This window comes from Chiloscyllium plagiosum, unplaced genomic scaffold (genome assembly GCF_037043375.1).
Source record: "Chiloscyllium plagiosum isolate Xiang-an unplaced genomic scaffold, Cpla_swu_hap1 HiC_scaffold_7, whole genome shotgun sequence".
NCBI lineage: Eukaryota > Metazoa > Chordata > Chondrichthyes > Orectolobiformes > Hemiscylliidae > Chiloscyllium > Chiloscyllium plagiosum.
The window spans coordinates 23,328,329-23,344,299 of record NW_028270145.1 but is presented as its reverse complement, the minus strand read 5'-3'; the positions used below and the strand labels follow the sequence as shown (position 1 = coordinate 23,344,299).

The 15,971-nt window shown below is 50.7% G+C and overlaps 1 protein-coding gene across 2 annotated transcripts in view; it reads right to left on the bottom strand.

Annotated features, from left to right (window-relative positions):
* The window catches only part of col18a1a (collagen type XVIII alpha 1 chain a), a 323,813-nt gene that overhangs the window by 17,702 nt on the left and 290,140 nt on the right, over window positions 1-15,971 (bottom strand). For both annotated transcript variants that reach the window (XM_043693212.2, XM_043693211.2), the window contains 8 exons: window positions 11,739-11,813; window positions 11,581-11,646; window positions 11,176-11,224; window positions 8,683-8,772; window positions 6,524-6,567; window positions 5,670-5,795; window positions 4,398-4,539; window positions 638-696 (listed from right to left, as the gene is read on the bottom strand). In XM_043693212.2, the coding sequence (XP_043549147.2) occupies window positions 638-696; window positions 4,398-4,539; window positions 5,670-5,795; window positions 6,524-6,567; window positions 8,683-8,772; window positions 11,176-11,224; window positions 11,581-11,646; window positions 11,739-11,813 (651 nt within the window). The remainder of the gene's footprint in view (window positions 1-637; window positions 697-4,397; window positions 4,540-5,669; window positions 5,796-6,523; window positions 6,568-8,682; window positions 8,773-11,175; window positions 11,225-11,580; window positions 11,647-11,738; window positions 11,814-15,971) is intronic.

The following is a 15,971-nucleotide window of genomic DNA, read 5'->3' as shown; positions in this document are numbered from 1 at the left end:
TGACTCCAAGGGTTATTACACTTGGGATGAATGCCAGGTCGCCAGGGCTCAGTGTCTTCAGCCAGATGTACAAAGCAATCTGACCCACTGACCTCTCCACGGTACCTGTCAGCCAATGGGTGTAACACTCCTTCCATGGTGAGCTTTACCTGTGTTTCCAACCCTGTCCCACTCAGCAGCTGCCCCCCCCCTCCCACCTCACCTGCATCCCCAGCCATCATCAGCCTTCCCCCCACCACTGCCCCCCCTCCATCACCCAGGCCTATAGTGATTAGAGCATATCAACTCAGTTCAACCTCATAGACTAAGTGGGGCTGCTAATCTGGTCCAATCGGGGAGCCCTGACTGACAGATATGACCAGGGTGTCACAGGGTCTGTTCACTCTGAGAATTGGCTCTGAGGGAACTGGGTCAGTCTCAAAGACTCTCCGTATGTAAATGAAGGGTGACTTGGTGACGGGAGACCGGCCTCTGTGGAGTTATTTCACAGCCTGCCCATTCCCAGGCCCGCCTTCTGGCCCCCATTTCTGGTTCTGAACCAACTGAACACATGTGACCATGCTCTGGGAGTGAATAGATTGACTCTAGTCCCTATTCCCTCCTCAGCACTGTGACTGATTGAAGATCCCACACTTACCCCTGAAGCTGAGGCTGCAGAGCCAGGGGGACCAGGGGGACCTGGTGGTCCGACGATGCCTATGAGAGAGTGTTACAGAGAGAGAGCGAGAGAGAGCATGACAGATAGGGAGAGTGAGACAGTGAGAGACAGAGAGACAATGAAACAGAGACAGTGAGAGATGGAGAGACAGTGAGAGAGAGAGACAGAGACAATGAAACAGAGACAGACAGTGAGAGACAGAGGCAGTCAGAGACAGAAAGACAGTGAGAGGCAGAATGACAGTGAGAGACAGCGAGAGTGAGAAACAGAGACAGTGAGAGACAGAGGCAGTGAGAGAGATAGAGCGAGGTAGGGACAGAGAGATTGAGAGGGAGTGAGTGAGAGAGACAGTGAAAGAGAGATAAAGAGAGACATATAGAGAGAGAGATAGAGATTGAGAGAGAATAAGAAAGATAGTGGGAGAGAGCAAGAGACAGTGAGAGCAAGAGAGAAAACAAGAGGGAAAAAAAACACAAGAGTGAGAGAATGAGAGAGAGCAAGTGTGAGTGAGACAGAATGACCAAGCAGAAAAGAGAGATAGAATGCAAGAGGGTGAGAGAGATAGATAGAGAGAGAGAGATTAATTCCACATCACACTAATGGAACCAGCCTTGTACACTGACTTATCCAAACCATAACCACCATCCCAGTGACTGGTTTCCCTAATGTCAGAATGATTCACTAACGGGTTTGGAATTCTGTTTTCCAGCTGAACTCTCATTCTCAGCACCAAGTTTATAAGTCTCTCTGTCCTCCTCCATTCACACACGCTTCATTGCCAGCAGCATCCTCAGTTCTTCACCCCACACTGGGGAGTGACCATTCTTTCAAACACTGACTCCCAGCACACTCTTGGTTCTTGGTCCACAGCCACGTCACAACATGAGTCCACCTCTCAAATAACCTCTCTCCACACCCCTCGTAAGTAACCTATCTGCACCCGATCAGCAAAATATCCACCCCATCTCCAAAATATCCTCTTTACTCCCACCCAAATGCTCTCTACTGCCTCTTCCAAAGAAATCCTCTCCTGCATCCACCTCTCTGAAATACTCTCTCACACCCTCATCTCCAAAAACATCTCCCCATCCCCAAAATACCCTTCATCCCAGCCTTCCCCACCCTGACCTATCCCAGTCTTTACCCCTATGCTCCCCACCCTGATCTATCCCAGTCTTTACCTCTTCCCTCCCCACCCTGCCCTATCCCAATCTTTACTCCTTCCCTCCACACCCTGAACTATCGCAGTCTCTACGCCATCCCTCCCCACCCTGACCTATCTCAATCTTTACCCCTTCCCTCCCCACCCTAACCTATCCCAGTCTCTACCCCTTCTCTCCCCACCCTGACCTATCCCAGTATCTACCCCATCCCTCCCCACCCTGACCTATCTCAATCTTTACCCCCCTCCCCACCCTGACGTATCTCAGTCTTTACTCCTTCCCTCCCCACCCTGACCTATCCCAGTTTCTACCCCTTCTCTCCCCACCCTGACCTATCCCAGTATCTACCCCATCCCTCCCCACCCTGACCTATCCCAGTCTTTTTCCCTTCTCTCCCCACCCTGACCTATCCCAGTCTTTTTCCCTTCTCTCCCCACCCTGACCTATCCTAGTCTCTACCCCTTCCCTCCCCACCCTGACCTATCCCAGTCTCTACCCCTTCCCTCCCCACCCTGACCTATCCCAGTCTCTACCCCTTCCCTCCCCACCCTGACCTATCCCAGTCTCTACCCCTTCCCTCCCCACCCTGACCTATCCCAGTCTCTACCCCTTCCCTCTCCACCCTGACCTATCCTAATCTTTACCCCTTCCCTCCCCACACTGACCTATCCCAGTCTCTACCCCTTCCCTCCCCACCCTGACCTATCTCAATCTTTACGCCTTCCCTCCCCACCCTGACCTATCCCAGTCTCTACCCCTTTCCTCCCAACCCTGACCTATCCAAGTCTTTATTCCTTCCCTCCCCACCCTGACCTATCCCAGTCTCTACCCCTTCTCTCCGCACCCTGACCTATCCCAGTCTCTACCCCTTCCCTCCCAACCCTGACCTATCCCAGTCTCTATCCCTTCCCTCCCCACCCTGACCTATCCCAGTCTCTATCCCTTCCCTCCCCACCCTGACCTATCCCAGTCTCTACCCCTTCTCTCCGCACCCTGACCTATCCCAGTCTCTACCCCTTCCCTCCCAACCCTGACCTATCCCAGTCTCTATCCCTTCCCTCCCCACCCTGACCTATCCCAGTCTCTATCCCTTCCCTCCCCACCCTGACCTATCCCAGTCTCTATCCCTTCCCTCCCCACCCTGACCTATCCCAGTCTCTACCCCTTCCCTCCCAACCCTGACCTATCCCAGTCTCTATCCCTTCCCTCCCCACCCTGACCTATCCCAATCCTTACCCCTTCCCTCCCCACCCTGACCTGTCCCAATCTCTACCCCTTCCCTCCGCACCCTGACCTATCCCAGTCTCTACCCCTTCCCTCCCCACCCTGACCTATCCCAGTCTCTACCCCTTCCCTCCCAACCCTGACCTATCCCAGTCTCTACCCCTTCCCTCCGCACCCTGACCTGTCCCAGTCTTTACCCCTTCCCTCCCCACCCTGACCTATCCCAGTCTTTACCCCTTCCCTCCCCACCCTGACCTATCCCAGTCTCTACTCCTTCCCTCCCCACCCTGACCTGTCCCAGTCTCTATCCCTTCCCTCCCCACCCTGACCTATCCCAATCTTTACCCCTTCCCTCCCCACCCTGACCTTCTCAATCTTTATCCGTTCCCGACCCACCCTGACCTATCCCAGTTTTTACCCCTTCCCTCCCCATACTGACCTGACACAGTCTCTACCCCTTCCCTCCGCACCCTGACCTATCCCAGTCTCTACCTCTTCCCTCCCCACCCTGACCTATCCCAATCTTTACTCCTTCCCTCCCCATACTGACCTGACACAGTATCTACCCCATCCCTCCCCACCCTGACCTATCTCAATCTTTACCCCCCTCCCCACCCTGACGTATCCCAGTCTTTACTCCTTCCCTCCCCACCCTGACCTATCCCAGTTTCTACCCCTTCCCTCCCCACCCTGACCTATTCCAGTCTCTATCCCTTCCCTCCCCACCCTGACCTGTCCCAGTCTTTACCCCTTCCCTCCCCACCCTGACCTATCCCAGTCTCTACCCCTTCCCTCCCCACCCTGACCTATCCCAGTCTTTACCCCTTCCCTCCCCACCCTGACCTATCCCAGTCTCTACCACTTCCCTCCCCATCCTGACCTTCTCAATCTTTACCCCTTCCCTCCCCACCCTGACCTATCCCAGTCTCTACCACTTCCCTCCCCACCCTGACCTATCCCAGTCTTTACCCCTTCCCTCCCCACCCTGACCTATCCCAGTCTCTACCACTTCCCTCCCCATCCTGACCTTCTCAATCTTTACCCCTTCCCTCCCCACCCTGACCTATCCCAGTCTCTACCCCTTCCCTTCCCACCCTGACTATCCCAATCTTTACCCCTTCCCTCCTCACCATGACCTATCCCAGTATCTACCCCATCCCTCCCCACCCTGACCTATCCCAATCTTTACCCCTTCCCTCCCCATCTTTCCCTATCACAGTCTACCTCAGCCCATTACAATGCTCCCAACTCAAATCCATCACAACACTGTCCACCACATTGTGTTCAACCTGACACAATTTCAAAGATGAGCTTATCGAACAAGGGAGGGGGAGAGGTGGTTTGATACCAACTTGTTCTGTGGTGTCCTGAAGCAGAAACTCCAGGGGGGCCGGGAGGCCCAGGAGGACCGGGGGCACCTGGATACCCATAACCAGGGGGTCCCGCGTTGCCTGGTAACCCTCTAGGTCCAACAATGCTGTCTCCTTTCGGTCCCTGGGGGAGGGTGAGAGGAGGATGGTTAGTCAGCAACGCGGAGTGGGGTGTAAGGCCAGAATGTTTCCCCTCAGGTGATCAAATTATTTTGTATAGAATCCGCCTCCTGTACCCCGCAACATCTGCAAATAAACACAGGGAGGGCCATACATAGGTGTCAACCCTGGGTAACGGTCTCGTTTTTGCCTCAGCTAATGGATCCAGTCCCCACCCCTGAGGTGTGAGGACCTCATTTAAACACAGCGTGGTATCACTGGAGGTGCAGCATTTCAACGGAGGCGCTGTCTGACCGCTCAGATGGGTATAAAAGACCCCAAGGTACTACTACATGCGTGTTACCCCAACTGTCCTGACCAATATTTTCCCTTCAGTAAATGTCTCTAAAACAGAACATCTGTTCATTATCAGACTGCTATTTGTGGGAGTTGCAGGCTGAGTTGTCTTCCATACAAAATCGGAGTTGGGGTCGGTTATTTGCCCTCTCAGTCTGTTCTCCCATTCCGTATGGTCGTGGCCAACCTGATTCTTGGCCTTAGTTCCATTTTCTTGCCTCCACCCTTCTTCACCCCCAACGCCCTTTGCCCGTCAGAAATCTGCCTTGAATAGATTCAATGAGCCAGTCTCCACCCCTCTCTGGGGGGGGGTACAAAGAGTGACAACCCTCAGTTAAACTGCACCCCCACATTCTCGATTCCACCACAAGAGTCAACACGCTCTCTCAGGATCTGCTCTCCCAGTGATTTCCCCCCCCACGACCCCTGGAAGTTCTATGTTTCAATCAGGTCTCTGTTCATTACTCTGAACACCAGCAAGCACTGGCCCGCTGCTCAAACCTTCCTCACTGTAAAACCCCTTCGCCCTGGGAATGCCACGTCATAGGAGCGGCTACACCTCAGAGACCTAACATAAATTTGGGCCTCTTCTCTGGCCATCGTCCTCTCTCCAAAGGATACTTTTGTCTGCTTTCCTAAGAACAACTCCCCACCGAGCCCAGGATGAGCCAGGGGAGTTGGGAGGATAGTCTCTGGAGCCAATCCGCAAACTCAGCAACGTGCAAGAATGTTCTGGCAAAAGACAGAAAGAGAATCTTTTTATTGGCACTCGCTGGCCACCACTTGGGAGTTTCTTACCTGAAGACCCGGTGGTCCCGGAGGCCCAGGAGGACCCTGGGGCCCGGCTACACCAGAACCATAGCCATCTCCTGGTGCGCCCTTCTCTCCTTTCTGCCCCACGTCACCCGTTTCTCCTTTTGCACCCTGTCAGCATTGTGGGGGTGTTGGGGGGAGGGGGGGGGGGGGAGACAAGAGAAGGCAGAAAATGGTGAGGACAGGGAACAAAAAGAGACTCAAGAGCCACCATCTGTACATAGAGCACGCAGTGCAACCCCAAAACTGATGCTGGCAATGCTGAGCACGTGATGCTTGGCTTGCCAACTCTGGGAGCACGCATCCAGAGCGGTTATGTCACATGACCACCAGCTCTCAAGTCTTGGATACCACTGCTGGCTAAACAAGGCTAAGCCAGATGTGCACTGCCTTCCTCAGCCTTCCTGAGTCAAGTTAGAGACAAAAAAATCTGCAGATGCTGGATTCCAAAGTAGACAAGCAGGAGGCTGGGAGAACACCGCAAGCCAGGCAGCATCAGGAGGTGGAGAAGTCAACATTTGGGTGTAACCCTTCTTCAGGAGGGAGTCGAGTTGGCTCATTGGGTGTCTGAATCCCACTCCATCTCTGATTGCTTTTGTAAACTTGCCTGTGACCTTTCTCCCTGGGTTTTGTCCAGGAGATTAGTCTTTGATTCACAAAGACTCATCGCAGGCACTTACAGAGACTGACAGAGGGGTAAAACGTTGACCATTCTCAGGAGCTCTACATCAGAAGAGAGAGAGGGGTGAGAATTTGAAATGAGTGCCCAATAGATGCCAGAGCTTCTAGCACCACTGGCAAGCTCATAGCCGAGAGTGCAAGGAGACAGCAACACTTACTCTGAGAGAGGAGGTGAAGTCATATACCTCATGTGGGATGGTTCCTGTAACCGAACAGCACAGAGACATGTCAGAGTTCATTAACATACAAAACTGAAGGCACAATATCATCTGAAAAGAAGCTCAAAACACAGACTGAGGTCTCCTCAGGAAACCAGTGGCGGAACTGGACTCTAGCACAGTGACTCCAAATCGCAGGAGCAACATGCATCAAGTGGAAGCCTTATGAGGACTGGCATAAACTGGTGCCTCTGAAACTGGCACTAGGACCTTCCTGATCTTCCTAATCTTCTGCTACCACCTTCCACATCCATAACCCTCATTACTGACGCTCAGTAGCAGCAGTGTGCACCATCTACAAGATGCTCTGCAGAAACTCGCCTGAGCTCCTCAGACACCACCCTCCAAATCCATGAGGACTTCCATCTAGAAGGACAAAGGCAGCAGATATTTGGGAACACCACGACCTGCAAGTTTCACCATCCTGACTTGGAATTACATCCCTATTCCTTCAGTGTTGCTGGGTCACAATGCTGGAACTCCCTCTCGAAAGGCACTGTGGACTGCGGCAGTTCAAGATGGCCGAAGCTCACCATCACCTTGACAACGGACATGCAGTACATGCTGGCCTCACTAAGGAGGCTGAAGCCCCGCGATCAAATGACTTAAAAAGTCTGGACTGCATTGGAAACCACCTTGTACAGGAGGTAAGATGGAGATCGCTAGATCCGTGAGATCTGGACTCATTTTGAATCTCTGATGGGGGTGGGAGGGAAACTTTGCAAGCGAATCTTTTTGCCCTGCTTGGCTCTGGGTGTTGACTTTCTGTGGAGGTTCTGAGTCACCAGGAGAGTTCTCAAGACCTGTTTGTTCCCTTTCCTCGGGAGGGTCTGCCGCATCTTGTACGATTTAGCAGGCGAGTGGTAGGCCGCCCTCCCCCCCACCCCCGGCCCCCCGGTATCAAGGACCCTGGGGTAACAATCCTGGTTGCTGAGAGCTGCCAGACAATGAATGACTGGGATGTGCTCATCAGCGCCCTGAGAGGAGATGGCCAGTACAACGGCCACCCAAGGTCCCCAGTTGGATAGCAGCCCGGCACAAGTGAATTGAAATAAATTGAAATGAATCAGCTTTATTGTCACGTGTATTCAGATGAATACAGTGATAGGTTAAAAGTCATCACTTATGGCACCCTCTTAGGTACAAAGGTATCTGGGTACGGATTCTTCAGTACAAGTTATTCGGAAAAAGTAAAGAAATAAAACGTCCAGCATTGGGGACTGTAGGAATAAATCAGAAAATAAAGAAATTAAGAAGTTCAGAACAATGGTCCTTGCCACCCAGTCCATGCTGGCACCTAGCCCCCAGTCCATGCCAGGCCTTGACAATGCCAGAGAGAGGATAGGGCTTTGAGGAAGGGTGGCCAAGAATGTGGCACTCAGTTGCCCCCTCTTTCCTGATGCCAATTCCCTCAATTAGGCACTGACTACCTTTCAACAAGATAGTCCTCATTTGCACTCCACAAGCTTGTCACTGAGTTAATGCCAGCGGCTGTGGGTTCAGGCCATCAAATGGGCATTAGTTATCCAGTTCCGAGCCTCAGTTGGCAGTGGGGTACAAAGGCAATGCAAAGGTCTGTCAATCATGGGGGCGGAGGAGGGTAGATGATGAGGTCCTCACCCATGAACCCTCCTACCTGATTAACTGGCCCACTCTGCCACCAAGCACACCACACAGGTGGGCACAGGACTCTGCCCTTTGACTCTCCAAGGGGATCCATGTTTACTGAACTGGGAAGCAGAGAAGGAATTGTCACACCCGTGTCAGCCATTTTGGCACGGGGCAGATGTGTGAGACAGGTAGTCAGCTTTTCATGCTCGAAGTTCAACTTGAAAAGCCCAGCAGCAGTCAGACTCCTAGCTGTTGAATGTTGATCACACGGAGAGCTTTTCGCCCATTGGAAAATCACAAACCTGACAGCTCAGCCTCCATGTTCTAATGCGGAGACAAGTTGTTCTTGACTGAGACGGAAACAGTGGTTTCAGTTAATACTCCTGTGACTTCTTTATTTTCAAAACCGTGCATGGAGTTATTTCCTCCCAGACAAAGAGAGTAAGCTCCGACCTCCTCTGCTACCCCTTACCTCCCAGGTTACTCACCTGGAGGGCCAGGAAGCCCAGGCTCCCCAATATCCCCTTTCTGTCCTGGAGGGCCCATATACCCTGGGTTGCCACGGTCTCCTTTAGGGCCTGCGTGAGGGAACAGGTCGAGATAGTCATGGATTGAGGCTGTAATCATTTATCAGTCCAAGTACTGGAATTGAAAGACATTCTCTCAACACTAGTTACGAGGCACATTCATTGCTCATTTAGATCTAACTTCAGTCAATCATTCTCAAGTGAGGTTAGAAAGTGATGATAATGTCTAATTTCACGATTCACGTGTTCTTTTCTTTATTTGTTTTTGTTCAGGGATGAGGGCGTCACTAGCTGGGTAGCATTTATTACCCATCCCTAAGTGCCCAGAGGGCAGTCAAGAATCAACCACATTGCTTGTGGGTCTGGAGTCACATGTAGGTCAGACCGGGTGAGGATGGGGGCAGTTTCCTTCCCTAAAGGGCACTAGTGAATCAGAGGGGTTTTTCCTGACAATCGACATGGTCATCATCAGGCTCTTAATTCCAGATCTTTTTTTATTATTAAATTCAAATTCTATCATCTGTCATGGCAGGATTCAAACCCAGGTCCCTCGAACGTTACCCGGGTGTCTGGATTAACAGCCCGGTGATATACCACTAAGCCAGTGCCTTCTCTATAAGAAGAATACATTTGGACTGAGGAGTGAAGTGTTAAATGTAGAGCTAATGGAAGAACCAATGGATTTGGGAAATTACCAAACACCATTCAAAGGAGAACTCACGTTACATAAAAAGGCCACGGTGGAAATGTGAACATACTCAGCAATGGGCTATTTTTTATGAGTTTCTTGGTTGGGACAAACTGTCAATAGTTGCCTTCATAAGGGGCTTGAATTAGTCATGTGGGTCTCAGATTACAGACAGGATTAAAAGGACAAACAAGGTCAGCTCTGAAAGTATCAATTTACCTTTCAGATTAAGACTGATTGATAATTAATGTACATTTTCCAGCTATGCTGTGTTGCTATGGAAATAGACCATGTAGGTTTTATATAAACCCGTTGTGGTGGGTTTCTTTGTTTGCATTCTCACAGACAGGGATGGTGTAACATTTAGAGCTGGCACAATTGGAAACATGTAGAGGGGGAGATCTGCCAAAGGCTTCAGACAATTAAGCAAAAAGGGAGTGAAATCCATCTTTGAATTTAGGTAGTTGCAGACTCATAGAATGTAGCAGGAAATCTGGGGCAAAATAAAGTGAATTCCTGAGGGCTGACACACCGTGGTGTAATCCTGGGAGATGTGAAAGTAGCATTGACAGTCTGGAAGAAACTGGGGAACTCTTCAGTGGGCTGCTTTGTTAAGTTTTGAAAGCTTAAAATATAAGTGTACACAAAATATGTAGAGTTAAAACATTCTATTTACTTTCTTTAACTCTTGTAAAGTATAGCTCTCAATCAAACCCAAATCAGAATTAAGGCACTTCAGCCTATCATGTTATGCTTTCTGAATGAGCAGTTACCTAGTACCTGCCTTCTCCCTTAAACCAGACACAATCTTCCTTCACAGATAGCAATCTAATTCCCTCTTGAAGGTTTTGACTGAACGAGCCTGCACTATATTCTCAGGAACCACATCACAGGTATTAGCCATTAAAACTTGCAGCATAAATAATTGGCTTTTGATGTTCTTTCTATAAGTTAATGGCCTCCCTCATGATCATAATAGATAGGAAATATTGCATAGCCAAACAGGGCTGTTTTGATGCTCAGTGGTTAGCACTGCTGCCTCACATCGCTAGAGACCCAAGTTCGATTGCACCCTCGAGTGACTGTCTATGTGGAGTTTGCACATTCTCTGTGTGGGTTTCCTCTATGTGCTCTTGGTTTCCTCCAGTCCAAAGATGTTTAGGTAGATTAGCCATGGGAAATGCAGGGGATTACAGGGATTGGATAGATGTTCAAAGAGGGTCAGTGCACACTTGATGGGACAAATGGCCTCTTTCAGCACTGTAGGGATTCTGTATTAGCCAGATGGATCAGAATAGTTTTCTACATGACTGAAATAAAATAGTTAGGGTGCTTAACTGACATTTTCTGCTCAATGCAGGATGGGCAGAAACCCCAAAGCTCTAATTTATGGACACAATGAGGTGAATCCTTCACAACCTGTTGTTCATAATTTAATGACCGGTATTTGAAAAGGTTTCAAACTGAATCTTGGATTGAAGGTTCCTGTGATTAAAGAAACTGATTAAAGTAGACTTGGTGCCCTGTCTTGTCCATCACCTTAGATGAGAGGAATGCGGCCAATTTGTTTCCGGATGGCGTCCATGTCCTTGCTGCCCAGTGGAAGCCCAAATAGTTGTGCTAACATCACAGAAAGGCTGGAGATCAAAGTCTCTCCTGCAACTTCAGCAGAATAGTGCAAAATCCACCAAGGCATAAACAATGGCACTTATTGGAAGTGTGCATTTTATTGGAGGACTTTTACCCAATAGACCATGAACACCTACCTTGTGGTCCATGTATTCCAGGGAATCCTTCAGCTGCCCCTCTGAACACCTGAAGAGAAGACGGGGATAATCACGAGTCAAGTATACACAGTGGAGTTAAAATCTTTCTCTAGTCAGTCTGAGTCACGGCTCAGAGACAGAAACTTGTGATTACACGTCCCCACCCTGGAGTCTTCAGCTTAATCTATGTACTGAGGGAACACACCTGCCACCATCTTGTGGATAAAACACTAAACCAATCTCCCCTATTTGTCAGAATTTGGTAATCTGGAATTCTGGGTGGGATGTGGTGCCTGATGGGAAGGTATCAGCACAGTAGCAGCATTACTGAAGGAGGGCAATAAGACATGGAACCATTCCAGCCATATTTAAATTGGCCGTTCAGGAAGTACATCGCACACTTACGTGATCAGACGCTGGCATACCAGGTGGTCCAGGGGGTCCCGGAGGACCGGGTGGTCCTGGAATATTCTGGTAAACAGGACAATAGGAAATTGATTCAGAAAATACCTGAAGCTTAAGACGTACAATTGCCAGAATGAAACAGTGAAGGCAGGACTCACCCGGTACCCAAAACCACCACTGAAATCTCCTGGCTCGCCCTTTTCTCCTTTCAGTCCATTTATGCCAGGCCGACCCTACACGTGAGAGAAAGAGGATTAGGGAAGGAAGAGAAGGCTGAAGGGTCACTAATCCACATTGATATATTGAGAAGAGAAAGTCTGCGTGGCAAATGAAGTGATCTGTTAAGAGGAACGACCGGTCTGCAAGCACGATGCTGAACTTCCTGAGGTCGGACATTTCCAATCTGCAGCCGGCCAATCTGCACTCTGACCTCTCTGTCCTTGGCCTGCTTCAGAGTCTACACCTCATCCTTCAACCAGGCTTCCAGATGGAATGTGGAGTTTGACAGTATCTGACAGAAACCCCTGTCCCAGGCCTCCAACTCACCACCAGTTTGTTTCCTGGTCTTTGCAGGTTTTTAATTTTGCTCTCACCTTTCTTTTGTCCTTGCATTTGGATGGCAGCCATTAATCATCCGACCCTTCCCACCTCTTCAGGGCCAAGCTTCTGTTAATTGGCTTGTCCCATTATTTCTCCCATTGGCCTTGCACTGTCAAGTGTTTTGTCAATCACTCTCACCTACTCTTCACCTTATCACATTCCTTCACCTCCATTATTTTTCCAATAACCCCGCCCAAACTGTTTACTTGCCGAAATGCAGTCACGTCTCTTAACCTTTCTCAGTTCAGGTGAAAGGTCATCAGTCTGAAACGTTGACTGCTTCTGCCCCCCTGGCAGCCTTTCTGACCTTCCAGTGTTCCCCTGTTTGTATCTTGTGCCGGGACAATCTATCGACGAGCTCAGTTAGCTGGAGATCTTCCCGGGCCGAGGCAGTGCACGTCTCTCCCCAGTTCCGTAGCTGGTGCACAAGCCAATGACCAGCATCTGCAGACATTACCCGCAGCGACTCTGAGGTGGAGCCACTGTCAGAACTTGCTTGCTCTCCTCAAAGATTTCTGGATGATCTGCTCAGGTGATTTCAGTGCTCCGTCTTTCCATTTTTGATTGACGCCCTTTTATTTGAACGTTTAAATGGGCCGGAGGTTGGCGCTACTCCAGGTGGTAACTTTCTCAAAGGGATGATGGGGGCACAAAGTGATGATGGGAGCACAGAGAGAGGATGGGGGGGGGGGTCAAAGGGAAGATGGAGGGGTCAAAGGGAGTTTGGGGACACAAAGGGAGGACGGGGGTCAAAGGGAAGATGGAAGGATCAAAGGGAGGTTGGGGGCACTTCGGGAGGATGGGGGGGGGGTCAAGAGGAAGATGGAAGGGTCAAAGGGAGTTTGGGGACACAAAGGATTGGCACTTCCATTTTCACCCAACTGGACTCATTGACTCAGGAGGAGATCTGTCGCTCCTTCTAACTGGGTAAGATTTTATGGTAGACACTGAGCAGTTGTTCTCCCAGCAGGGGAATCTAGATCGTGAGGGCACCATTGCAAGTTAAAGGCTTCTTATTTATGATTGGGTTAAGGAGACGGTCCTTCACTCCATGGGATCATGGACCTTTGAAATTCTCCACCTCAGGAGGTTGCGAATGCTCCATCGTTGGGTCCAATTAAGGCTGGGTCAGATACGTTTTTGATCTCTGAGGGAATCGAGGTGACAGGGAGCGGGTGGGTGAGTGGATTTAAAGCCGAGGGGCACCCATGCTTATGCTGAATGGAGGAGAGGGCTTGAGGAGGTGTAGGAATTACTCCTGTTCCTATTTCCTGTGTTCTAAAATGCCAGAGTGGAAGGGGTCCAGGACTTTAAAAGTAACTTGCGTGTACAAGCCAGTTTGTGCATCCAGAAGAACTCAGGCACATACTGAAGAGCTGAAAGGACAAGGATAGATTGGCGTTGGAGGGGGTGACCAGACTTATACTGGGGCTAAAAGGATAAAGTTATCAGAGCAGGCTGCACAGACTCTGTGTGTATTCCCTCAAGTAGTGATGATTCATTTAATGTGAAAGGACTGGATAGAGAAAAGGTATTTCTTCCAAAGAGGGGAGACCAGAACAACAGGGGAGCGTATTAATGCCAGGTCGTTCAGGGTCGATGTTGGGAAGCACATCTTCACACAAAGGATTGTGGGAAATTTGGTCCCCTCCCCTCCCCCAGCCCTAACCTCCCAGATAAGTTGGGGGGAAAGGTCAAAGCTGAGTTTGAAAGGTTTCTCAGAACAGGCATTAACCTGCAACGTTCACTCCGTTTCTCTTTCTGTGCAAATGCTGCCTGACCTCCTAAGTATTTCCAGCATTTTCCGCTGTTATCTCAGTAGTTTGTTATTGGGGTGATAGATTTGATTGGATAAGTGTTTTAATCTTCTAGTAGAAAGTGAGGACTGCAGATGCTGGAGATCAGAGCTGAAAATGTGTTGCTGGAAAAGCGCAGCAGGTCAGGCAGCATCCAAGGAGCAGGAGAATCGACGTTTCGGGCATAAGCCCTTCTTCAGGAATGAGGAAAGTGTGTCCAGCAGGCTAAGATAAAAGGTAGGGAGGAGGGACTTGGGGGAGGGGCTTTGGAAATGCAATAGGTGGAAGGAGGTTAAGGTGAGGGTGATAGGCCGGAGTGGGGTGGGGGCGGAGAGGTCAGGAAGATGATTGCAGGTTAGGAAGGTGGTGCTGTGTTCGAGGGATTTGACTGAGACAAGGTGGGGGGAGGGGAAATGAGGAAACTGGAGAAATCTGAGTTCATCCCTTGTGGTTGGAGGGTTCCTAGGCGGAAGATGAGGCGCTCTTCCTCCAGCTGTCGTATTGCTATGGTCTGGCAATGGAGGCGTCCAAGGACCTGCATGTCCTTGGTGGAGTGGGAGGGGGAATTGAAGTGTTGAGCCACGGGGCGGTTGGGTTGGTTGGTGAGGGTGTCCCAGAGGTGTTCTCTGAAACGTTGGGCTGTCTCCCCAATATAGAGGAGGCCACATCGGGTGCAGCGGATGCAATAGATGATGTGTGTGGAGGTGCAGGTGAATTTGTGGCGGATATGGAAGGATTACTTGGGGCCTTGGAGGGAAGTAAGGGGGGAGGTGTGGGCGCAAGTTTTGCATTTCTTGCGGTTGCAGGGGAAGGTGCCGGGAGTGGAGGTTGGGTTGGTGGGGGGTGTGGACCTGACGAGGGAGTCACGGAGGGAGTGGTCTTTACGGAATGCTGATAGGGGAGGGGAGGGAAATATATCCTTGGTCGTGGGGTCCGTTTGGAGGTGGTGGAAATGACGACGGATGATACGCTGTATATGGAGGTTGGTGGGGTGGTAGGTGAGGACCAGTGGGGTTCTGTCCTGGTGGCAATTGGAGGGGCGGGGCTCAAGGGCGGAGGAGCGGGAAGTGGAGGAGATGCGGTGGAGGGCATCGTCGATCACATTCGGGTGGAAATTGCGGTCTTTGAAGAAGGAGGCCATCTGGGTTGTACGGTATTGGAACTGGTCCTCCTGGGAGCAGATGCGGCGGAGACGAAGGAATTGGGAATATGGGATGGCGTTTTTACAGGGGGCAGGGTGGGAGGAGGTGTAGTCTAGGTAGCTGTGGGAGTCAGTCGGTTTATAGTAAATGTCCGTGTTGATTCAGTCGCCCGAGATAGAAATGGAAAGGTCTAGGAAGGGGAGGGAGGAGTCTGAGACGGTCCAGGTAAATTTGAGGTCGGGGTGGAAGGTGTTGGTAAAGTGGATGAACTGTTCAACCTCCTCGTGGGAGCACGAGGCAGCGCCGATACAGTCATCGATGTAGTGGAGGAAAAGGTGGGGGGTGGTGCCAGTGTAGCTGCGGAAGATGGATTGTTCCACATATCCTACGAAGAGGCAGGCATAGCTGCGGCCCATGCGGGTGCCCATGGCTACTCCTTTCGTTTGGAGGAAGTGGGAGGATTGGAAAGAGAAGTTGTTCAGGGTGAGGACCAGTTCAGTCAGTCGAAGGAGGGTGTCAGTGGAAGGGTACTGGTTGGTACGGCGGGAAAGGAAGAAGCGGAAGGCTTTGAGTCCTTCGTGATGGGCGATGGAGGTGTACAGGGACTGGATGTCTATGGTGAAAATAAGGCGTTGGGGACCGGGGAAGCGAAAATCATGGAGGAGGTGGAGGGCATGGGTGGTGTCCCGAACGTAGGTGGGGAGTTCTTGGACTAAGGGGGACAGGACGGTGTCAAGGTATGCGGAGATGAGTTCGGTGGGGCAGGAGCAGGCGGAGACAATGGGTCGGCCGGGGCAGTCAGGTTTGTGGATTTTGGGCAGGAGGTAGAAGCGGGCGGTGCAGGGTTGTGGGA